Raw genomic sequence first — 24,576 nt, 5'->3', positions numbered from 1 at the left:
GGGGGGAGGAGGCAGAGACTAGGACGGACGGATAGATTGCAGCTCAGCTGCTACACCAACCGCCCTAACCACCAGAATTCATTGCAAGGGCTAGACTGGGGCCACGGCTTGATCCAGGCAGCCCTTTATCGAGGGGGAATCACTCCAGAGTACTGATTCCCATACGGAGCGCTCCGCCAGTCTGTGTTCCCTGGGTCAGAGCGGAATGGCTCTCACCCGTGAGGGACTTTGACGTGTACATTAATCCCAGCGCCAGGCTGATTGGACAGGTCGATTGACCGACGGAAGGCCGAATTTCGAGGAACCGAGTCTTGTCATTACTGCTCGACAAAAAGATTCCAATAACTGAAAGCAAAATGAAGAAGATGACCGCGAACAAGACTAAGCTTCTTATCTGCATTATTATCTAGTTAGGAAAGGAAATGCCGAGGTCCGACTCGCTAAAACAATAGGTTCAGCCTGACAGTTCTGCCCGCTCACAAATTGCCCTGGTCCAGCGATTACGCTAACGCTTCACTCACAATGAGAGGCTCTCATTCAAATGTGCCGAGGGTCCAGTTGGGTGCCTATTATTGACCGAGGGGGGGGGGGGGTAGGCACATATGCATAGCCGCGAGCCCTTTCATTAATCCCAGCATCCTGATCATCCTTCCTATATGACGGCCCCTGGAAAAAATATCTCCTTCGACCATAAAGAGAAATTGAATATTAAGAGAAGAGAAAATCGAACTCAATGACACTTTGCTGACTTAATTGCATAATTTTGTGCAATTTTGTACGAGGGTTAATTTTGTTGTTGTGAAGTTGCATGATACAACTTACGACGCCGGTTGTAAAAATGTTTATGAGAGGTAAACTTTTTAGTGACCCTAGGGAAATCTCGGACGAGAAACCGCAGCTAAGTTCCACCTCTATACAAAAAAAAAAGTTATCCTCAAACGCGCTGCTGCCAGAGGAAACGGCGTCGGGGCGTAAAAAATGAAATATCGTCAAACACGCGTGAGGACGGGTTCGGAAAACTCGCATGAAACGCCCCTTACTCGCGGTGTCCGTTTTATGTCTGCTTTTTTTTCGTTTTTCTCGCGGCACCTTTCCGGCCCGGAGGCGGCGCTGGGCTGAGCTGCCACACCCGGGACACAAATCACATCGCACACCCACCAGCGCCACGTACGTCCTGCCGTAACTCGATCAAACCCGAGCGACACGCGCGTGACGGAGGGTGACACACCGTGACAGCGTCTGCCGCGTTACCGAATTATTAGCAGCATTAGCACGGCACACGGCAGCTCGGCAGACACCCCGGCCCGGGTCGTAGATCACTCTATTCGAATCGTTCATCATTCCGATCGTTGACCTCCCGGCCATCTTTACTGCTCCGTTCATGGTCCAAACAACAAGATGAGAAGATTTCCTCATCCACTGCTCAATATTTATCGTTAGGCAAAAATCGAAACCTGTATACTATTTAATACGATACAAATCTGAACTATTTAATGTGCCCAGACATTCACCCCCTAAAGAGAGCTTGAAACATGCGTGTTTTGGTTGTTTTGGTGTGCATAAATATCCACCACAGATCTAATAAGCGAAGCGACATAACATCAAAAATGCACAGAACGGTCTCAAGAGCTGCTCATAGCGTTGATGCGAGGACCCTTATGAGGCTGTGCGAGCAGCTAGTTCCCGTTACCGCGAAGGGGCCGCTTCGGTGGAGTGGGGAGGGGGAGGCCGCAATGGCCAACCGCACCAGGGGCGCGGCCAGGGCAAAGTGAACTGACTGTGAGTGTGGAGGTATTGGAGGGAGAGGGGAGAAGAAGGGGGGTTCAGGGCCCAGACTATACTAACCCCTCCTCCATTTCACGCTGGACCTGGACTAGAGGCCGGTATATGGGAAGAGGTGGAGCTCAAGGTTGGCGGCGCAGAGGGGTGAGAGAGGGGAGGGGGGAGGGGTAAGTTTGCGGTGACGAGGAAGGCCCCCCTGAGGGCTACGCGGCTGCGGTCGCCTGAATCGCTCACACCCGAGCGGTTTGCCAAATCATGGATGGTGGCTTGGAGCTGGGCAACCCCCTCGGAAACCTCCGCTCCGCCCGCTCGTGCGTGGTTTCCATTCATAGAATGCACAGGCAGTGGGTGCGGGTAGCGGTCGCGGGGGCCCGGAGGGAGCCAGCGAGCGGACCCGAGGGAATTCGGGCACAGCAAGAGCCAGAGCCACATGCGCCCGACCACCAACAGCACTCGGAACAGGGAAAAATAAGCTTTCTGAGAATGTTTGTCTAAAACACCACATTAAACATTCTAAACTTTGAATGACTAAATGTTAAGTTACCCGAACTGAACAATTTCAGAAACTCGTGGAAATTTGTCAAAATTTATATAAATTCACCGGGATGCAAGTTTCAAAATAATCGTAAGGTGTCAGAAAATTTGGGAAATTTGAACAATATTTTAAGTTTTCTAAAATGCAAACGCAGCTGCTAAGATCTCACTTAAGACCCGCGATAGAAAAACTTCTGATCGATCTGACACGACAGCGGAGATTCGTCACAAACGAACAGGCGAGGTGGGATTGTGGGCATTTAAATGCTCTGCAAATATAGGTTTCCTGTTTGAAATGTGAAGTGGACTGTCGCGGTGTGTCTAGATGTTTGCAGTGTTTGAATCAAATGAGTCGTGTTATGCGCACCAGTGTTCTAGTGTCATGAGGCGTTGGAGGACGGGATGGCGCGTGGGCTGTTCGGTTCGCGTAGAGTTGTTTCGAACTTGTTGAAGCTGCTGCCAAATCGATGCGCTCAGGTGCGCGCCCATCTCGCTGCCCTGCGTTGGGGGAGGGGGGGGGGTTGCCTTGCGGGCAACACGAGGAGCAGGAGAGGGTGGGTAAATAAGAGACTCATCATCAGCGGGAGAGTTATCCCCTCTCTAAAGGAGCAATTTCCGTTGCCCCCGGTCGTCGTCTTCGGCAGGTTCCAGTCCAGCTCAGACTCTACTGTGCGGAATATCCGCCCGCAGCGGTTATCGACGCTCTACTTGGAGCTGGGAGCTGGCGGGAAAGCTATTGGTACACCAGAAAACTCATTTCAACTGCCGAGAAAAACACGCTCTCGACTATGAGAAGAGGGTTTCCGCGACTTGATTCGAGTGGATCAAATACGCACAAAGAGCATTTCTTCTCGTACTGAAAAAAAAGTAATTTTTTTGAGGAGAAAAGGAAAACTTTGAAGACCTCCTAGAACTGAAGGGAAAATACTCAAGTTTTGAAAATATTTCATTAACATTTTGAGAGGAAAGTTTTCCTCAAATTATGGGAGTTCCTCAAAATTTTCTCGCTTTTCTTCAGAAATCAGTCATCGTTTTAACCACGGCGGCCGCATATGTTGACTGTGCAAAGTCCCAAGGTTGGGTTCGGCGGCCCCGACCGGGTGGTCCAGTTCGACGAAATGACGAAAAGGAGAAGGGAGGGGGGGGGGGGGGGGTAGGGAAAGAAGAGGGGGGAAACCCGCGGGACAAACTGAGGGAAAAAAAGGAAAATAATGATGCATCACATGGAGCCGCGGGCGAGGGAGCCAGGGCAATCAAGGTGTGGCGTGTGTCCTTCAGGACCAAAAAAAAGGGCGAGAGTAAAAAAGCAGACGAAAGAACGACAAAATAACGTCCCTGCCCGCCACCCCGACAGTCCCAGTCCTGGGCTTGTCGGCCCGGCGGCACCAGCCAGCCACCGACGTATTTATCCTCCCCTTTTTATGAGAGTTTGCCTCCGAGTTCCGCCGCTGTTCGGTCCCGGCCGTCTCGGCCCGGTGGTTCCCCCCGAGTCGTGCCTGGGTTGCGGCGCGGCGCCCGCGGCGGCAGAGGCACGGTACCGACTCCCGACCTTCAAATCCATCCATTTGCGGGCCGAAACGAGAGGCGGGGAGAGACGGGAAGCATTTGTCTTGCAGCCCTCCCGACGATCATGCAGAGCGAGACCACCACCAAACGACCCGCGGTTCAGCTTCAGCGCTGCGCTCATCCCGGCGAATGGAATGGCTCCGGGCTGGGTTGCCACACCCTCTCCTTGTCACACCACCCGATATACTCCCACCTCTACCCTCACTTCCAAAGAGTTTGCAACCCATTTCGAATTCTCGACAGTTTTTCAGCTTTATTTTTCATCGGAGCAAAAGTGTACCGTTTGCACTCGTAAAAATCGAAAGCTCTGTGAAGCGACATCCTGGCACTGCCAGATTCTAGAGAAGCAAATGCTTTGCAAGACGCATGTTCCACAAATTGCAAATGATTTGGATGCTATGTAGGCTATACGAAGCATTATTTTTCTGCAATGTGTTACGTGGCCACGTGATTGTTTCCCAAATCACTTTTTTTTGTAAAAGAAGAAAATGAATGTTGCATGCGAGTTGCAGCCTTTCGTATTACATGCCGGCGGGATTCCAATTTCCTGACGATCCCCCCCCCCCCCACAACAAAATAACAACAACAACAACCCAACTCTTTTATTGTTATGAAATGTATGACAAAAATCCCATGCTCCTGCCCCTCTCTCGCAGTAGAGCCCGCACACATTCACCGCACCGTATACACCACCTCGCCCGAGGGTAGGGCACGCAGCTGCGGCCCAGACTGTGTGTTCCGGATTGAGTCACGCACCCCGCCCGCCCCGCCTCGCCCCGCCCCACCCCGCCCCGCCGCACCAGCTGGGCAGGGGTCGTAGCCATGACCACAGGCAACCCCGCATGAGCGGCAGTGCACGCCACCCCAGGCGCCGCCCTCGGCACACGCACAACCCCCGCACACTGAGTGCGACAGCAGCTCTAATCCTCTTTGTCTCTAATCTCTCTCCAGCACTCGCTCAATCTCTTTACCTTTCTCTCTCTTTCCCTCTCTTTCTCTCCCCCTCCCTCTCTGTGTCTCTTTCTCTCTCTCAGAAACACACACACGCCCACTCGAGGGCGGACAATAATGCGGCAATGCGCGCTGCTTCCGTGCGCGACCCTCTCTGGCTCTGGGCGATACACGCAAGAAGCGAGACTGTGTTCAGCTCACGGAAACCCCCCTACCCCCCTTGACCGTGCTTCGCGGGACGGAGCGCACCATCCTGCCCACTCGCTTTGGGTTAGGCGCCGCGCCAGCTCCCCCCTTCGTTTGTGAGCAATGTACGTGCACTGTGAAAACTTGTTGGTCTTTTTTTTGAAAACGAGGATATGTTCATTAATTTTGTTAAACAATGTGTCTTTTGGTATGGTACTGCGTTTCAAAAATTTGTTAGTTAAAGTCGATTGCAAAACGAAATTAATTTACGGTCGTGGAACGTTTATTTCGGCCTGACGTGCGGTACATGCGTGGCATGCGCACATGATGTTTTGTCTAGAATTATTATGGCTGGGGATCACGGACGGGCGGCGCCGGCCCCTCCCCTGTCAGCCGCTTTCACTCCCGGGTGACCTGTCCTGGAGGAGCAGCAGCGTATGTAGTTGTCCCTTGGAGGGACAGAGAAAGGGTGTATATGGGAGGGGATGGGTATAGAGGCCTGCCGGAGGGGAGTGTCATGTCATGAACACGCGCTATGGAAGCCCCCACGCCCCGCTCTCGCTCGCAGCACAGCCCCACCCCCAACCCCCTGTGGGGACCGAGGTGGGGACACGCAACGGCCATATGGCTGCAGCCGGGGAGCCGTGGGCAGGTTTGGACGCCGGCGGGGATGAGGGTGCCCGGGGTGACGGACAACTCGTCCCGGTTAACTCGCCCCCGGTATGAACTCGCCCCGGACCCAACTCGACCCCGGTCCATCAAAAACGTCGCCCCCATGTCCGTGCCAACTCGCCCCCGGATTTTTTTTAATTTTTTTTAGATTATATTTTTTACGAATTTACGAACATTTTGCTTTACTGTCGAAGGGAAGTACACTGTAAAAATTCTTTGTCACGAGGACGAAAATACCATGGCTAATTTTTAGTACAGGGGTGTCGTCATGGGTTTTTTCGTCACATGATTAAGGTTTTCTCGTCACCGTGACGAGAAAATTCGTGACGACAGCCCTGTACTAAAAATTAGCCATGGTATTTTCGTCATTGTACAACAAATTTTTTTACAGTGTATTGTGGGGGCGGGGCGAGCCGCCGAATAGGGCATTCTTCACAATGAGCGAGAACACTGTAAAAATATTAGTCGTCACTTCACAATTTTTCCTCTCCTAAATCGGTTTCACAGATATGTCGTCACAGACCATTACAAATATGCCGTCACGTGACGAATGCATTGTCACTTGATCTATAATTCGTCATAGTATTGATGAGTCGTCACGTGATAAAGTAACAATCTTGTGACGGGTAATTTGTCACATGCCAAGAAGTAAAATAATAATTTTAAAAATGTTTCTGACCGAACACGTCATTCTTTCGGTTTAGAAGACATCACTCCGCTCTTATGGCCTAGACTTCGTTGATAAGAGCGCATTGCACACGTGATCACACCGTCACACATTAGTATAGTCGAACGAAGCTGCATTCAGTATATACCGATGGGAAGCATGCGGAGTCATCAGTGAGAGCCAACGGCTTCAGTTTCGCGCAATGGTTTCCGTGACGGATGCTCAATCAAGTGATAACATATTTGTGAAGTGACAAGTGGTCTGTAATCAAGACATATTACAAATCTTCAGTCATGTGACAAAACATTAGTCCGGGGATAAATGATTTGTTTCATGCAGTGTGACGACTGATTTGTCATTACCATTAAAACAAAGGACCCATGCTCTGAGCATTCCGATACCGCCCCTTTCGTCCCGATCGGACCCCGTGAACCACTCGCTCAAGGTCTTTCCATTGTAACATAGGTTCCTTATGGGCTTTTGGGTGTAAAATCGTAAAACGACCATGTAGAGTCAGAAAGCCACTATAAAGCAATATAATTATAAAATTCGTAATTTAGATTAAAAACTGAATTCAGCAATATATCGTTCGTTACCGTAGCACCTAGTATTCAGATCTCGTTTACGTCTGTGCTGGTTAAATAAAGTACCCTTTGTTCTGTGCACTTATTATTTTTTCATATAACTGGGGACAAGTTGACCGGGACCGAAAAGGGTGGGACCAGGGAGGGCATGGGTCGACTTGGACCGGGGACGAGAGAGTCGGGGTGAGTTGTCCTTGATCCGGTGCCCGCCGTTGGAGACACTTCGGGCAGGGTAGTAGTAGGATGCCCACCAGGGGCTGAGGATACCCGCCGTTGGGGACAGGGGGGCGGACTGCGAACTCGGTAGGGTAGGGGGCCCGCCGGAGCTCGCCGGGCGTCGTCTCATAGGACGTCACCGTTACGGTTTATATCGAGTTCGGCGGCAGACAGACACATCGGCTCGGCGGCGCGCAGACAAGCATAGGCAGCAACCTCGGCGGGGTGCTCCTGTGCATAGCCCCCCGGGGGAGGCCCCGACGCCCTCAACAGTTGTGGTGCGCCTACTCAGCCGCAGAAAAGAGGATTAGTAATCCGATAGGGGGTGGAGAAGGGGGTCGGCCCCCGACCACAGAGCAAGCCGACGCGCTGGGAAAGGTATCAGCGACTGAGCGAGAGGAAGAGAGGGGGAAAGAGTCGTGTCGCAGAGAGAGAGAGAGAGAGAGAGAGAGAGAGAGAGAGAGAGAGAGAGAGAGAGACAGACAGACAGACAGAAAGGTCAGAGAGCAGGAGAAAGGAGCAAATAAGGATTGAAGACAGCAGGGGTCTCCGCCCGCAACCCCTTCTGCGCCACCACCCTCTTCTATCGCATTCTCGCACTCAATCACACTCGGGACACACGCCTCTCCTCGTTGTTATTATCGGGCTTTGGACTGGCTGGCTTTGAAATGGTATATGTTTGCCCGCGGCTCGAATTAGGCCGGTCAGGCTCCCGTTACAGGTTATGTAATATATGTATATACATATATAACGGGTTATTGTCCGGGTCGCGGTCCATCTGCGCCGACACGCTCAACATGTAAATGGGGCGCGGGCCGCGGTCAACGAGATTACGGCCAAGGTTAATACGCCATCACGATTGTGTCTGCGGCCGCGAGCCGGCGGCGAGGGTGTCGAGTAGGGAGGCGAGAGAGGGAGAGAGGGGGAGAGAGAGAGAGTGAGAGAGAGGGGGGGGGGGGATGGGGGGTACACGAGAGCGCGCGTCATCTCGCTCAGTATAAAGGCGCTAGAGGGTGCTCCAAAAATTACCATAACATAATTATTAAATGAGTATCATAAAATTAGCGACGAAATTCGCAGGACTAATTATTTTGTTCGTATTGTGATAACCGCTACTCTAAATTTTGAGAATAAGGTGGGGTTTACCAACCAGTTCACATGGGGCACGCGGTGCTTATGATTTAACCAGGGAGTGTGGTGACTCCGTTGGTGGGGAGGCGTGCGTGGGCGGTCCAGAGACGACGACGACGGGCGGACTTTCGGAAAGACGGTCGGGCTTGCGCGCGCGGCCTGAAAAGTTGGCCTGTATGGGGTGGCAGCGCGTGGCAGCCAGCCGCGGTGGGCAGGACTGAAATGTGTTATCACTCACGGTCTACAGCAGATTAAGCCTCATCCAACCGGACAGCTGGCGCCGACTGCAGCGCCACCGCAGGGCCGCACGGGCTGACACGCACCAAATGGATGGCAAAACTTTACATCTGGGCCTCTCACCACGTGCACAGCGAACATTGGTCGTACGGAAACAGCCATTTTTGAGGTGACACCGTTGTTGAGAAACAACGAAGTTGTTATTTTTTTGTTGAAAACAGTAACAATTATTGCTGAACATCAAATGTTGTGTTCAAAATTTTAGAATTAATTTTTACAGTCCTTCTGGTTGTGGTAGAGGCGGGGTGGGGGGCGCGGGTCCTGAGTGCGCTGTAGGGGAGTTTGGGCCGAGCGAGCGGCCAGCAGGGATAGGGTTGAGCGGATACCGAAAACTTGTGTTAGGGAGAGGGAGGGTTTTAGGGCCGAGCGAGGATTTCTGCCCTTTCTGTACTGCGTTAGCGGCCTGTGCGTGTCAGGCACGGTAGCGCGAGCGGGCACGAGCACGGAGCACGGGCAACACGCCCACGGGCGGGGGCTCAGCAGGCCTCTGGCCTCGCCTCTCACAACCTCAGCGGCTGACACCAACGACCGCCTGGCTCACTTTTACCGTTCTCTTAACGGATTACGGGCGGTGTAAGTAGTTGCAGTCAACTTTTGTTACTTTCGATTCGTCTTTCCAAGAAGAAACACAATGCGAGTGATGCTCAAGAAACATCGATTTTCCTCCTTTTTCTTTGTTTGTGTGTGGTTAGGGAGGACCGCTTTGGCAACCTTGCTATAGAATGTGTTTGCACACTTGAGGCTCTGATCGACCACCAGCTCACCCGAGAGCATACCACCACCACCCACCATAGTACCACCTCCACTGACTTATCTCGCTAAACACTAAGGGGTGCCATAAGGGGAGTGTCGCGAGTCGTTTCATGCATGGGTCAACACCGACGATCAAAAAGATCAAAAAGAGGGTGATTTCAGCGAAAAAAGTGTGTGAGCGGTGGCGTGTGGGTTGGGCCGGTTGTTGAGGGCTGGCCCGGAGGAGGGGGGGGGGGGGGGGGGCACCCCGGGCCGTAGGCCGTGATGAGACCTTGGCGAAGAGCACACACCCACAGCGTCCCAAGACGAGCCCACACAACACCCCACCCCACTTGTTTTACACGACCAGCCCCCCCCCCCTCCCCCCCCCACTCAATGTCGAGAGACGTCTTTGCTCGTCTCACACAGCTTAGGCTTCCAGTCAGAGGGCATTTGCCTCGGCGGCGAAGGGAGCAGCTCATGCAGCGCGCCTCCAACCCCACCACCACCGCGCTGAGTTTGCCGGCCGACCCCGCGGGGGGGCCTATGGGACACACACACCGATAATTGGTCACCCAGCGCCATAGCGGCGGCTTGGCGTGGTGTACTGTGTACCAAGGCCGACGCGGTAGCGGCAGCAGCGGGGGGGCTCTTGATGGTCCCTGGCGCCACTTGGCCCCCTGCCCGGGACAATCTTGCAGAGGCTTCGAGTTCTCCCCGTGTACCCCCCACCTGCCTCCTCCAGGTCTTTCGCAGTGTCTTGTGTCCTGGTAGAGCCCAGTACTGTATGACGTGTCCTCTATAGTTGGGTGGGCGTGACCCGACCTGGCTGGCGGCAGCACATCATCAAGTGGTCCATCGTTCGGCGGCGTTGTGAGATGTTTTTGGCCGTGCTCGCATCACTCTGCCATATGGACGTGCTCGCCGCTTCAGCAGCAGCGCAAACAACTCCGGAGGGACACTCTGGTAATGAGACATGGCACGAGGACTCCCCCCCCCCCTCACCCCCGGGGCTCGACCAGCCAGAGACAGCAGCGAACGCCCGCGCGCATATACCGTCGCACCACCACCAAAGCGCGAAAATCAGGCCGGTGGGAAAGGAAAGAGGTGAAAAAAGAGAAGAAGCCCCCGCTAGAGCTGTAGCGCGTCAGGGATTAATTAACGCGATTATGCTGGGCGCAACGACACGACTCGTCTCCTATCCACGAGTGTCGTGTCTGCGCCCCGCCGCCGTTAGATATGTCGTGTTGCTCGTTTTGTGAAGCTCACGACACGCGACGCCACGGGGTGGCACTCTCTTGCTGGAGGCACCATGCTGGCGTTTAATATTTATCTTTTGCGCCGCCTCTCCTTTTTCTACCTCGTTCTTTTTTTCCCTCTTAGGGCTTTGTCGTTGTTGTTTTGGGTCGCCCTTTTTTGTTATGTCCGCCTGGCCCTATTCCTTTACACTACTGGCGGCGACAACGGGTCGCGGCAATACACGGGAGGCTGGAAAACACTGACCCTCGCCGTCGCAGCCGCTAGTCTGCCATGGCGGGGGCCGAGGGCTCGTCGGGGACCACTCGGAAGCATCGCTATGACTGGCGTGGCGTGGCGTGGCGTGGCGGGGCGCTGGTGAGGCGTGGTGGGGCACGGCGGCTGCTATAGAGGTCCACACGGGGTCGTAGCGCCAGCGCCGCGTTTGGCGCCGCATGGCGGGGTGGGGCTTGCGAAGCTGCGCCAGCTGTGACATTCGGAAGGGAAGCGTGGACAGCGGGCACCAACCGGCAAGCCACTTTGACTGCTTGACAGCTCAGCCAATTGGCTAGCGCATGAATGAAGAATGAAGTCGGAGAACGGTGGGGCTAGCAAGAGGTGAAGTGGGGTGAGGTGAATCAATGGTAGTGACGCGTGCAATAGGACTTGCCCTTTCTGATTGGGGATGGGCGTAACCCCTTTAGGGAGAGGAATCGTTTTTTGAGGCAGTCTCCCAAGACTGTCTCTACCTAAAGGAAAAGTCCCCCCTCCGTCTACGCACGCTACACTCTAAATGGGAGGGGCAGTTTTTGTACCTAGGTTAGATGTGTCCTTACCACATCTTCATCAAATACAAATTTGTCTGTACGCAGGTACAAATTTTACCTAGGCTAGTTACAAATGCTGTATTTTGTATGTAACGTAGATTCAAATTTGTATTTGATTTGGTTTAGATGTACACAAAGAAACATCTAGCCTCCGTACAAAAATTGTCCCTCGCCATTTAGTGTGCAAAGAACAGGGTTCTTTTTTACCAGGGGATACATGGGATGAGGAGGTGTGTGTACCAACCTCACCTACCTCAGTAATTACTCGAGAAACTAACTTGGGTGCGATTACAGACCACGAGTGTGTTAGTAGGTTCGCATGGGCGAGCGCGCGGCTGAGTCTTTGGTCGTGGTTTGTCTTGAGCGAAGAGCTTCACGACACCGTCTCAAGGAAACGCGCCTGCTAGCAGACGACTTGTCTCGCGAATCCCCCTCCCCCCTCCTCCGCTTTCCAGACACAGTTGTGTTGAGAAGTTTGTTACACGCCAAGAACGTCCCAAGCGATATGTCCCTCATGGCGTGGAGGTCTTTGTGTCTGATTCTGATACGTTATCATGTACCTCAACACTGGAAAAACAAAGGTAGGACTCAAACAATTTTGATGCCTTTGCCTGTGCAAAGGCATTAAAGATAGCATCCCTAAAAAGCCTTTACAACTCCCGAAGGGTGCTATTTAAAATAAATAAATTGTAAACGTTTGGTCTCCTAAAATTAGCTAAAAATAAGTAAGTAAAGTAATTTACATTTACGATACTGCAGTATATCAAACATAGCCGTGAATATTAATGTAGACATTGTGTGTGTAGGCACACTCCTCTAAAGCAATGCTTTGCAGAACTGCGAAGTATTTAGACCCTTTGTAACTATGAAGCATTTAACTTTGCAATTACAAAGTGACGCTTTGCAGTTTGTTTCAATGCTTTCGCAATTGCATAGCCTACTTTCTAATTGCAAAGTAAATGCTTCGTAGTTACAAAGGATCTACAGGGTGGTTCACAGACCCCTTCCTTTATTTTGCTTATACTGTACCGCATGCAGGCGTGCGGATGGGTTGCATACTCGCACGGGGTCATAAGGCGCCCATAGTGAGCGACAGTAGGCAAGCCCGGGCAGCCCGCCCGCACGCATGCATGCGGTACAGTATAAGCAAAATAAAGGAAGGGGTCTGTGGACCACCCTGTACATGCTTCGCAGTTTCTGCGAAGCATTGCTTTGTAGGAATTTAACAGCGCATCACTCCGTCTCCTTCCCCGGGAGTATAGTTTCCATGTTTGCTGGCTCCCGGCCGCTCTAATCCCCCCCCCCCTTTTCAGGTCCCTTCTACCTTCTCTCCTTTGCCGTTCTTCCTCCTACCCACTCATGGCCCTGAAAACACATACAGTAGGCTAAGCAAGCGGCGACCACAGAGGGACTCCATTATCTCTCTCGCTCTCTATTACCCGCACTCACACACCGACACTCAATCGCAACAACAGGCATAAGTACGCAGTTGTGCTGAGTCAACGACAAGTGTCGACTTGGAATTCGCGAACGAGTACGAGCCTGTCGTAAATTTTCGGTACCAACCGCACCGTGAAAAATACTCGTAACTGTACAGGAAAATATTCCGTGATGTGAGTCCGCTAAATTACAACTTGAAGTTGTAAAATTACAATCACTTTCTATCGACTTGGAATTAATCGAGGAGCAAAATTTGTCCGCCGCAAATTTACAACATTATTTTGTAATTCCAAATTACAAGAAATGTTGTAACTTCACGATGGAATTTTTCATTGTGCGAATGAATCTTAAAATTTCGTATGTAAATGGTAAAGTACCAAAAATTACAGTAAATTAACAAAGGACATTTCTTACAGTGATGAAAGGCCGCGGGGGTGGGGACCGGCGTGGGCTTGGTCCGGCCAAAAAAAAAAAAAAAAGCGGGCCAGCAAGTATCGGCAATTGGAAGATACTACTATACTCCGAAGAGAGAGAGAGAGGAATAACGGGAAAAGGCAGAGAGCAAAGGGGCGGGGGGGATGCGGGCCATGATGGCCGTGTGAAGTGGCGGGACGTCGCCCAGCCACAATGGCGGCGCCGCTGGTCTTCCAGAGCCACGGGCACGGCGCTTAATTGAGTGAAAGGGTCGGCCGGCGCTGCGGCCTCTGGGTCGGGGGGGGCTCGGCGTCGGCGTCAGGAGGCCGAAAGTCAGCGCCAACCACTTTTCCTCGATAGGCGTAACAAAAAGGCGTCTGGAGCTGACTTTTTGATGTACAAGCATACCACGGCGAGGGGTTTGTTTGGCAAAGACGGGGAAGCAGGTTGTCAAAGTCAAGGGCTCACGGACTCTCGGGCCAAGGCAGAAAACCGAAAGAGGGAAAAGAACGGCGGGGGGCGATTTTTGGATAGCCCACAAGACTGTGTTCCGGGAGGCATGGTGGCGGCTCCTGAGCTGCGTATTATTGATGTAATACCGCATGAAGGAAGCGAAGTTGTAAAGCGGCGAATGTCCACCTTGGTAGCACGAATCGTTCTAAAAATGTTCGCTGAACGTTAAGGGGACCTGAATAACGTTCTGGGAAGGGTTACAACGGCATGTGGTAGCTTCACTGTAAACTGGTTGGCGTCAAGATTTGGCGTCATAAGACGCCAGGCTTTGGCGTCCAATGTGGTAAATGACGCCAAATTCTGCAATATTTTGGAGTCATAAGACGCCAATCATGGGTGGCGATTTTCAGTGTTTTGGGAGGTGGTGGGTAAGAAGCGGATTGATTCAATCTCTCCCCTCTATCGGTCGCGACCGATGGGATGCTGATGGAAAGGGGGTTGGCGGGCCAGCGGGGCTTGTGGACTGGATCAGTGAACTGGAAAACAGTCCAGGTGGGAGTCGGCGTCAGCCGAGGTGGCGTGGCGGGGAGAAGAGGGGCAGGGGCATGGCGTGGCGTGGAGAGGGCCGGATGCGGCAGACCCATGAATTCTGTTTACCGTCGTGCCTCGGGTTAGTTGTCCCCCCTGCCGCCGCCCGCCCCCCTGGGAGAGTGTGCGCGCGTGTGTCGTGTGTGGGAGTCGCAAGAGAGGGCCCCGACAGTAGAGAGAGGGGGAGGGGAGGGGGAGAGTGTGTCCTCAGTGGTTTTCACTTACTCCTCGCACCCCAAACTCTTTCCATCCTATTTAAATGGACAAAAGAGAGTGCACCTCTACAGCCCCTTACCCCCGTCGTCCTACCACCCCATCCCCATAGTAAAATCTACAACGTAGTATCTACGAGGCGCGCTATACCTATGGATTCCACATACGTCGAGCAGTTGAAGTGAGTAACGTAGATTGGCGTCGACTCAACGACGTCGTCGTCGCATGTGTAGGTAACGATAGGTTTACGTCGAGGTAATTTCCCATGGGCGACTCCCTCGCACGTGGTGCTCTGCTCATGCGGCGGGGTGGCGGCACGATGGGTGACGGGCGTGGCAGACTACACGCCCCGACGTTTGCACGCCACAACGCGCCGCTCCGCTCCACGCGCCCGTCCGGCGCTCCCAACATCGATTCGCGTAATCGTTTCGGGCTGCATGAAGCATTCATGACATCCCTCTCCTCTCTGCTCGGTCTAGCCAGCCAGCCGCCAGTCGGGTCTCCCGACGCGTCCAAGTAGAATCAGAACCTGCTCTTGAACCTCCTAGAGGCGAAAGGGTCGACGACGTTCTTTGTTTGGTTTCGTGTTTTTGCTGCGGTTTTCTTTTGCTCCGCGCTATGAAAGCTGGACTTCTGTGCCCTCCCCCCCTTTCTCTCCCTCTCACACACACGCTTCGCGTTCGCTTATAGCAGCATCCCTTATCCCTCCCTATATCGCGTCGTAATCGTAGTGGCCCAGACAAGAAAATAAATCCGGCGAGAGTGAAAAAGGGGAGTGAAGATCCATGATGCTGGCCGACGTCCGCCCCCCGGGGGTCGACGCGCTCGCCTACACTGCCGCTCGTGCCAGGCCGTGTGCTGTAAACGGTCTAGAAGCCACCACTGCGCTGAAAATGCGGGAAGCGCAGGGAGTAAAGAAAAAAAAACAAGCACGAGATGAGCGACGGAAACGAGTTTGGATCATCGCGTCCTCATCCCATAAAAAACGACGCGCGCGACGTGCTGAGGCTCCTAGGAGAATTAGTGCGCAGGCGAGTCCCGTAAGAAAAAGTACACCACCACGCCTTCTCTCATTGGTTTCAAGCCCCTAACGGAAGTAGTAAAAGTAGAGGGGCTCGCCTTTTTCGTCCGGAAGCGAACGTCACCAGGACCAACCAGCCACCGCGGGGAGTTACGAGGTAATCTGGAGCATTTATTTGACTTACTAACTAAAACACAACAGTCCCTCTCGCCCAGGCTCCTTCTTTTTGAAAAATAAACTTGGACCCGTCCCCCCCGCCTTCCCCCTCCACACACGCCCTGTTGCTTGCGTGAAGGACACGCCAGACCCCCGGAATCTTTTACTTCCTAAGTTTTATCATTGCATCTTTGCAAAAGACAAAACAATGCCCCCGTGTCATTTAGAGTGTCTCTACGCTCTCGCCAAAAAGCCCGCCCCTTCTGACTATTCCGGGGCTCTGCGACACAGTATATTGTATATATTTTCATCTTAACTACAAAAGTTTTTCTCCTTTAGCGACGACGGACGCAGCGCGGCAGCGGTGGCGTCTCCCCCCTTTTCCCCCTCCTATCCCCTTTGCTCCCGTGTGCACCATTATGAACAATGTGTGCGAGGACGCTGCAGAAAGCCTTTGCAAAAAAGAGGGCGGATAAACTCAACTTTATTTTTAGCCGTAGCGTTATTATTCATGCATTAAAATAAAACTATTCTAAACGTCGAAGTAAAGTATGTATACACTTTATATAAGCCTCTGAATGCCTTTAAAAACGTTGTCGACACATTTCCCCGGCAAAGCGTCGCACAGTGTAAACGCCTCGTCACGCATGAGCATGACTGATGCGCCCCGAGGATTGATGTGAAACCACCCCACCCTACGGCGTTCTTCCGCTGCACCTCCACCCCACCCCATCTCACCCCCATTATCCCCGCCACACCCCATCCCCCCAAACTCCGCACGACCACATTGCAATACTCGGTTATGAGAGGCAAGATAGACAAACGCCCCTGTGGGAAGCACCACCGCCCAGTGCCCGCACGCGCGAGATATGGAGCATGGAGGGGAGGAGGGGCGTATGGATAGCGCGCATTCAACTTCCTTTATTCCTCATTGCCCGTTTGTCTTTCCGTCTGACAAAGTTTTCCCCGAGGATATGCTTTGCTGCGGGGTGCTCTAGGGGTAGGGCGGAGGAGGGAGCTGGCGAGGGCGTCTCTATGTGAGATGCTTGAACCCTGCTGCGCGCGGTCGGTGCGGACGGAGAGATCAGTCCCAGAGCACGTTCGCAAGTCGTGGACCTGATCCGGCAGAGTGCGCTGGGCGCGGCATTCAGCCCGAAGAGCTGGAACAGCCGGCCGGACTCTTAAAAGGAATGGAAACGGGGAGTTTGTGTATGACGGAGAGAATGGGGGGGGGGGCTCACGTCCACGACATGAGCGCACGTACGGCACGTTGCCAGGGTGGGTGGGGGGCATGGGGGGTGCATACAATGGGATGAGGAAGGGCCGCACTGCGGAGAGGAGCCTACAACACGCCCGGCACACCGTGTGCAACAGATTCCTCACAACCCCTGTACTGGCCCAACAGAAACGTTGCTCGGAAGTACACAATGCCATTTTACCTGGTGGCTAATTAGCCCCGAGCACTTCTGGAGTTATGCTGGGCCACATTTCTACGTACGGGTCGGTTGCTTGGTAGTAGCTGGGCCCGTCCGTAAGGCGCCATGGTTAGGGACGATATTTTAAAGTTCATTTTTCTTTAACGGGCAAAGCGTGCACAACACCACAACTACAGAAGTGCGCGTCAATTTTTCTGCAAAAATACCATCTGTAAACAATTTCAAAGCTGTCGCCGACGGGCAAAGTGTCCTTCCTCCCGCTCCCTGCGTTCCTCGCGTGTTTTTTGTTGTCCCCTCCGCTTGGTCCTGCTCCCTCAAGGGAAAAGGAAAACTAGCTTGACAAGGAAAACTGGGAGGCGTGTAAGGAAAAGGAACTGACTCGACGAGGGAGACTGGTCGGGCCGTAATACTCTATTTGAAACAGCAGTCTTTGCCATGCCACCGCCTCGTCTCGCAGACAGAGACGCGTGGAATTCGGGAGAGGCTTGGACAAGGGGGCTCGGTATTTGGGTCTACCAGTCAACGCGAAAATGGTTCGGTTCCGTTGCAACATCCATGGGTGCCGGGAGAGGTATTTACGTAAAACATTGCAGACTTCCTTCACCGAACAACAGCGAGGTGAAGAGCAGGACACAAGCAGTAAGTTTTCTTCTCGGGATATTTTTTTTTTGTACAGGTAAAGACACATAAGTATTACATACTATGAATATTTCCTTCTAGAAAAGTTCCAAAAAACTTGTAATTCTTAAAATGTTTTTCAGCGAACCAAAGCAAAATATAAGCGTAGAGTGAGGTGTAAAACAAAAGCAAAAATTCTCGAGAGTCCTCGCTGCTCGCTACCCTACCGCTGCTTTGAGCCTTTACGGACGGAAGGAATGGGCCGAGGGCCGGGGAGGACCCATGAGGCTTTGTGCGTCACCAGACTACGCCGCCGCGCCCGCGCGGTGTTGTCGTTCGCACGGGCCTCCGGGTACCCTGCGCTTCGGGGCCGCCTAGAGCCCCTTCCGCTCTATATTTTTGGCACTTTGCCCGGTAGCCGGTCTGCCGGCCGGGACGGCGAGGCGGCGAGCGGCTGGGTACTAGTACTGAATTCTTATCGGAGCACGTTGAACACGCCCGTTGGGACGGACGAACGGTTCGCGCAACCCTCGAGAGGGGCGGTGGGGCGTCGCCCACGACGCTCGGCCGAGAGACATCCACACACAAACACCACCACCACCAACCTTTTTCTTGGCCTCGATGCTCTTGTCCATGTAGTTGGAGCGGATGGCGTGCCGGGCGAGCGGGCAGACGGGCGTGCCGACGGGCGTGCCGACGGCGTCCACGTCCGACGTCTGGCCAGCCGTAAGCAGCGGCAGCTCGGGCTCTGCGAAAGTGTCATAATACTCTCGTAAACATACCAAAAATAAACAACTTTGACGAGCTTAAGCGAGACCTTAAGAGTGTTACTTTTTACGATGTTTACATTTTACACTATGATTTTACAGACCACACGTGCGTGCAGGAATGGATATCAGGTGCCAATTTCTCGACTTTAGTGCAGTGTGTAAATTTTTTTACGACGGTCGGGTGCAAGTGCTCCGTCGCGTCGGCACGACACCGGAGGCGGGGGATTTTTATCAGGCTGTCCCACGGGGCGACGCTTAAAGTCAGGAATGTTCATTTCGGAAACAACTCCTCGTCGTCCCTCGGATCCGGGGCACGCTTAGGCGGCGGCGGCGCGACTTCCGCTCCGTAGACATTGCAAGGCACACCGGCGTTGTTTTTGTTGTTGCACCTGCTGCTCACCGAGGCCGTGCTGGTGCAGCTGGTGCTGCTGGTGCAGCTGGTGCAGCTGGTGCTGCAGCTGCAGGGGGTCGGCCATGGCCTGACCGTTGGCGGCGGGGCCCCGGCGCCACGTGTCGAAGGTGGCGGACGGGCCCCCCGAGCCGCCCGACCGCCGCGCCTGGTAGGACAAACAAGACAAAATAATAAAAAGGAGTATGCAGCATGCGGCATCTCCGCACTTTGAAAAATAGTTGTAGGAGTTACGGGAAAATTCTCCTTGACGCGTGTCGTAAAACTACAATTCAAAATTGTAAAATTCGAGGGGGTATCCACTCTCCAAAATCGTGGCCCGACTACTCCCTATTACCTCCATTACCTCTATTACCTGTCTATTACCTATCTATTACCACTATTACCTTTCTATTACCTCTATTACCTCTCTATTACCTGTATTACAAAACCATTGCGCACCTATTACACGACTATTAGATGAGTAAAATATTGTCCTTACCATTGAATTTTGAGTTTGTGACCAATTGCAGCACTAATGTCTCCCGAAAATCGAAATTATTCCTGATCTATAGATACCTGAAAGGGGGGGGGTCAAAATTTGAACTCAGATTTGACCAAAATTTAAGTAAGTTATTGTGTTTAAACTTGGTTGCGTCATCGCACTATCATTACTGTCACTGTAAAGAGAAACAAATTGGGGGTTGGGGGGGGGGGCTGTTACGACTGGCCAGAATGTAAGAGATATCCTAACGCCCTCTTTAGCCTGCATATTTGCCGTGGCTGCACCGGCGAAGGGATTAACTCGGGAAACCCGGGAGAGGAAAAACCCCCGCAAACAGTCCCTCATAGGGAGCCGTCGCAACAGCTGTTGCTGGAAACAGGACACAGGTAAGAGCGGGTCAGTACAGTGTATTCGACACTTAGACTAAGGATGTCATTACACAAACCGGCATCAGAAATCAGAACTAAACTTTTACAAAAATCACATATTCTCCATAAAATCGAAGTTTCAGACCAAAAAATCTCATTTTGGCGACTATTACCTATTACCTATTACTTGACTATTACCTGTATTACCAAAACTATTACCGGGCGACTGACCCGACTATTACCTGAGTGGATACCCCCTCGGTAAAATTACTAGCAAAATTTATCGACATCAATTCATCGACGCGCAAATTAGAGGTGCCATAAATTTACAACATGTTTTGTAAATTTTAATTACAAAACTTACGACAGTATTTTAAACAGTGCACCTGTCTGCTTATTGTAAGGGTGATATTTTTCTTAAAGCATATTACAGCTGCAGCCTTTTTGTACGTTATTGTATTTCGCAGTGACACTCCCTCGTGTAATCGAAAGACGCAAAGTCTTTTCTCTCTCCACCGTTCTTTACTTTTCAATGTGACCAACGGGCTGAGTCTCCTTTGGCCCGCTTGCCTTTGCTTTTGGCTCTGTTCATCATACTATATGAGAAATTTAGAGCAGAAAGGACTGGCGGAAACCATAACGACCGGAGGGTTTCAAATAGAAGCATGGCGACGTTTGCATTTTTCATACGGTTCGCTCGTTCCCCTCGGGCAAACAAGAGCGGAGTAGGTTCCAGCTGGCGCAGAACAGGCCATGAGAGACGGCCTCGGCAGCTTTTAGTGCGCTTGATGAAAACAAAATGTAGAGAATTTCATTGTAATATCAGCTTACCTTTCTAAGCCACATCTTGACCGTGCTCGTCTTCTTCTTGGGCTGCGATAGGCGCCCCGTCCTCGTCGTGTTCCAGACACGCTGGTTCCCGTTGGCGTGCACGGGCAGCATGTGTTCCATGACCTCGGAGGCCACAGGCGATGGTCCCCCGGGCACGGTCAGCACTGCAATAAAACACACTGCAATCAGCTGTCTTTCAGAGAACATGTTCTCCCTCATTTTTTTACCCCCATTCTATCCCGCAAGAAGCTGAAGAGAGCCGTTCCCGCTGGTTTTCAGTGGGGAGAGGGTAGGGGGCGAGGGGCATAGCCGCTCTCTCACGCCGTTCCACATCACGGCAAAAGATTTTTGTGGAAATGAATAATTCTATTAGGCTAGCAGCCTGGCGACCACCGGTGGTAACAAGAACATCGAAAAGTTCGACCCTAATTGAAATAAACTGCACAGCCGGTGATCCTGCTGGGACCTCGACTCACCCGACTGCTTGCAGGACGACGAGTGGCGGATCTCGCGTCGCAGGCCGCGCCACAGCTTGGACACGATGAGCAGGTAGGCGAGGCTCATGATGAGCAGCGGCACCAGCAGCAGCATCGCGTCCAGAAACAGGTTGTAGATGCGCTCCGAGCTGTGCGAACTCCACACCTCGCGACACTTGTGGCGACCTTCAACAGGAGGGCATGGGCCGTGACCAGGGTGTAAACTGTGATTTTTTTTTAAATTCTAAACAATTAAATGAGAAATTTGCACCCCGAATAGTTTGGAAACATATTTTCCCCAAATTCTTTAAAGAAAGTTCCAAATAACTCTTCTTTAGACAAGATTTTTGTTGGAAAATTCCGACTTTTATTGGCAGTGCACAACTACTTAAAATTCATAGTGAACATAGAAAGTAGGGACTTTTGCCTCAGATATAGAGACAGTCTTGAGAACTGTCTAAAAACTGCCTAATAAGCTCATTCTTATGTGCGTGCGAGTTCGGTCGAATGGGAGCCCCTGCGACACGCGGGATAGGCAGTCCCGCCGAGCGCGTGAGGCGTGCGGGTCGGCCTACCCACCGCGTCGCAGGCGCTAATCGAGTCCAAGCGGTACAGGACCGCACTGGGAGGGGCGAGGTAGTTTAGTTTGTTGGACTGTCCAAAGAGGAAGGTACAAAAGTTGGGGAGAACTGCTGTCCGTCTGCACCACGTGCGTTGCAGGCAGCCGATAAAGTTTCTCGGATGCCGATAAAACTGCACGCGAACAGCGCAGCATGGGCTAAACTTTCTTGTTTTTTCTAACGTTTTCTTTTTACCGAAGACGCACGACGACACACGACTCTTTGCTTTTCGTTTGAGTCTTTGCCTTGTGGTGGGAGCACTACCGACACAATTTGTCCAGTTATTTGAACAAAATTGCATCCGGTCTGCACTGTAAAAAATATGTGTCGGAAAAATCCCATAAATGTGTCTGAAGCAAATTACATATACAGTGTGTAGGATTTTCCCTATACGACTGTGTGGGAAAAATCCCATAGTCGTGCAGCAGATCTACGAGACAAGTGTAGGATTTTTCCTATACGAGTGTGTGGGAAAAATCCCAAACGAGTGCAGCAGATTTCCTTGACAGGTGTGGGATTTTTCCCGTACGGATTTTTAAAATGAAAAATGATATTTTTGGGGCTGTGGACTCGGATCCTACTCTTACTGCACCCTCACTCCTCGTAATTTACATTTAAGTTCACAATTCTAGTTACTAAATACTTTACCGGACGCGGAGTTGAACCTCGGACTTCAGAGTTGCGATGCTGCCACGCTGACCACTAGACCACGGCGACTTGTTGCGAGAGTGGCCGTAGCGTCCCCGGGTCATCCCAGAGCCGCGCGGCCGGCCCCACCCGGCCATTATTAGAGGCCAGGTGCGGGCGGCGGCCACCTGCCCTTTGCGTAAGGGATTTCTAAATGCATGTTTTGATTTCGGGAATGATATTAAACTCTGTGCCCTAATATTTTGATCTATTTCATTTCTCTTGAGAAGCACTCTCGACACAATATGATTTCTTTGCGGCCATAGCAGGACAACGAGACTGCTGAATAATTGTACCCAAGCAGCAGGACTGTTTTGTCCAAAAATCATGAACTGTAATTTTACTATTGCGTTGTCGGAAATTTTCAAGATAAAAATAGCAAAAGTCCCACACTTGTATGTGAAAAGTTCTTCCTAAACACTCGCAGGCATTTTGCCACAAAAGTGTGGGATTTTTCACATACATATCGGTTTTTCCCTATACAGTATTTCGTATATAGTAAAAATCCTACACATGTGTAGAAAATTTCGCGTCCAACACGCGTATGGGATTTTTCCCAAACACTTGTATGGCAAAAATCCGAACATTTTTTACAGTGTGGATGAGCACGGCCTTTCTAGGAACAAAATTGTCGCTTATTTACATTTAGAGTGTATACTCACCCGTGTTCTGCATGGCCATGAGTCTGGACACGACCAGGATGGGGGCGTTCCACAGGCAGGAGGCGAGCCAGACTACGGCGATCATCTTGTAGGCGTGGAACTGAGTCTGCCAGCGGCGAGACTTGAGCGGCCGGCAGATGGCGAAGTAGCGCTCCAGGGAGATGGCCACCAGCGTCCACACGCCCACGGACACAGACACGGCTGCGGGCAAAATACAGTCAAAAATTACTGGCATGTAAAGGAAATTATCCATGAAAAAATTCGTACAATTCCAGTTTAAGATTGTAAATGTACAAAAAACTCCGTATCAAATTGAAGTCGAATGACGACCCATTTTTTTAGCCTATAATACGCAAGGCAAAGGTAATATTTTGATCAAGGGTCAAATTAGCGTTTGTTATAGCCTTTTTTCCGTGCGGGGCAGAAGGTGGGGCAAAGGGGCCCGTAAGAAATTACATTGAACCAATAACGAAAATTATCAATGACAACCCAGCCGAACCGCCTGCCAGTTAGCTGGAATCTCAACGGGGGCGGCGGCGGGCGGGGGTGGGGAGCCGGGCGGAATGAAAAGTGAGATTCCGCGAAAGCGAAGAGGAAGAGACGGTCAAAATTATGCGGGCGTGCCTCCTTCGTTGGCGCGCGCCCCCGCCGCCCTTTCGTCGGCGCCATTGCGGGTGTTCCCCGTGTACAGCGCCACGCCCCGACACGCCAGGCAGCTCCAGACAGCGAGCCTTCCCAGCGCTACGGTCGCGTTTCAGGCTAAAAGTCTTTGCTTTTACCTTTTTAGCGGGAGGAGCATAACGTGGTGCGGTCTCTGATGGGAGGCTCCCGGCTTCCCCACATACCACCGCCTGCTCATGAGCACACAACCGCACGGCGGTACAGGGAAAGAGGTGAATTTTAAGATTTTAAGAGGGCGCTTTCTTTCGTGATCCTCGCTCAGTACCGAAAGCAAGAATGGGCCACATTTTCATCCTCGGCGTTCCTCCACCCCCGTCCTCTGCGAACATTGTTGATAATGCGGGGATGACGGGAGTTTTTTAATCATAAAAACTGTGAAGTTACGAAAAATTCGTTAAAATACAAAACTTCCCCCCTACTTTTACCTACCCCATAGCGTCCGCACCCCCGTCCTCTTACGGCTCCACTCAGCTCACTTCCACTCAACTCGACCAAACGGAAGTGAGGACCGGAAGTGAAGCGCCCTTTCCGCGTCCGTGAATGTCAAGCTCCAAGTGGAACACCGGGACTGGGCTATGGGCCCAAGGGGCGGGTAGTAGGGGAGGCGGGGCGCCGCGCTGCAGCTGGCGGAGCGTGGCGTGGCGGAGGGTTCGGTGGGGGACAAACGCGCGCGCGTCCCTGGGAGCCGCTGGAATGCTTCCAGAGCGCACCGGTCGCTCGCATATCACACGAGAGGTATAGTCCCCTCCCTGAGGCCCCGGGGCTGACCACCTGCTGACCGCATGCAAAGCGCTATTATTCCAGCCTGCGGGCGGCCGGCCAAAGTCCACGTGCGGCTCGTATGTGCCGGCGCCACACTACCCCCCCC

The 24,576-nt window shown here is 52.2% G+C and overlaps 1 protein-coding gene across 1 annotated transcript in view; it reads right to left on the bottom strand.

Annotated features, from left to right (window-relative positions):
* The window catches only part of LOC113205262 (cholecystokinin receptor-like), a 198,744-nt gene that overhangs the window by 29,678 nt on the left and 144,490 nt on the right, over positions 1-24,576 (bottom strand). The window contains exons 4-8 of the mRNA XM_052267445.1: positions 23,028-23,228; positions 21,059-21,244; positions 20,583-20,746; positions 18,891-19,047; positions 18,326-18,468 (exon numbers count right to left, since the gene is read on the bottom strand). Coding sequence (XP_052123405.1) covers positions 18,326-18,468; positions 18,891-19,047; positions 20,583-20,746; positions 21,059-21,244; positions 23,028-23,228 — 851 coding nt within the window. The remainder of the gene's footprint in view (positions 1-18,325; positions 18,469-18,890; positions 19,048-20,582; positions 20,747-21,058; positions 21,245-23,027; positions 23,229-24,576) is intronic.

Source organism: Frankliniella occidentalis, unplaced genomic scaffold (genome assembly GCF_000697945.3).
Source record: "Frankliniella occidentalis isolate FOCC.00 unplaced genomic scaffold, Focc_3.1 Scaffold52, whole genome shotgun sequence".
Classification (NCBI taxonomy): domain Eukaryota; kingdom Metazoa; phylum Arthropoda; class Insecta; order Thysanoptera; family Thripidae; genus Frankliniella; species Frankliniella occidentalis.
This window is presented reverse-complemented; position numbering and strand designations above follow the sequence as displayed.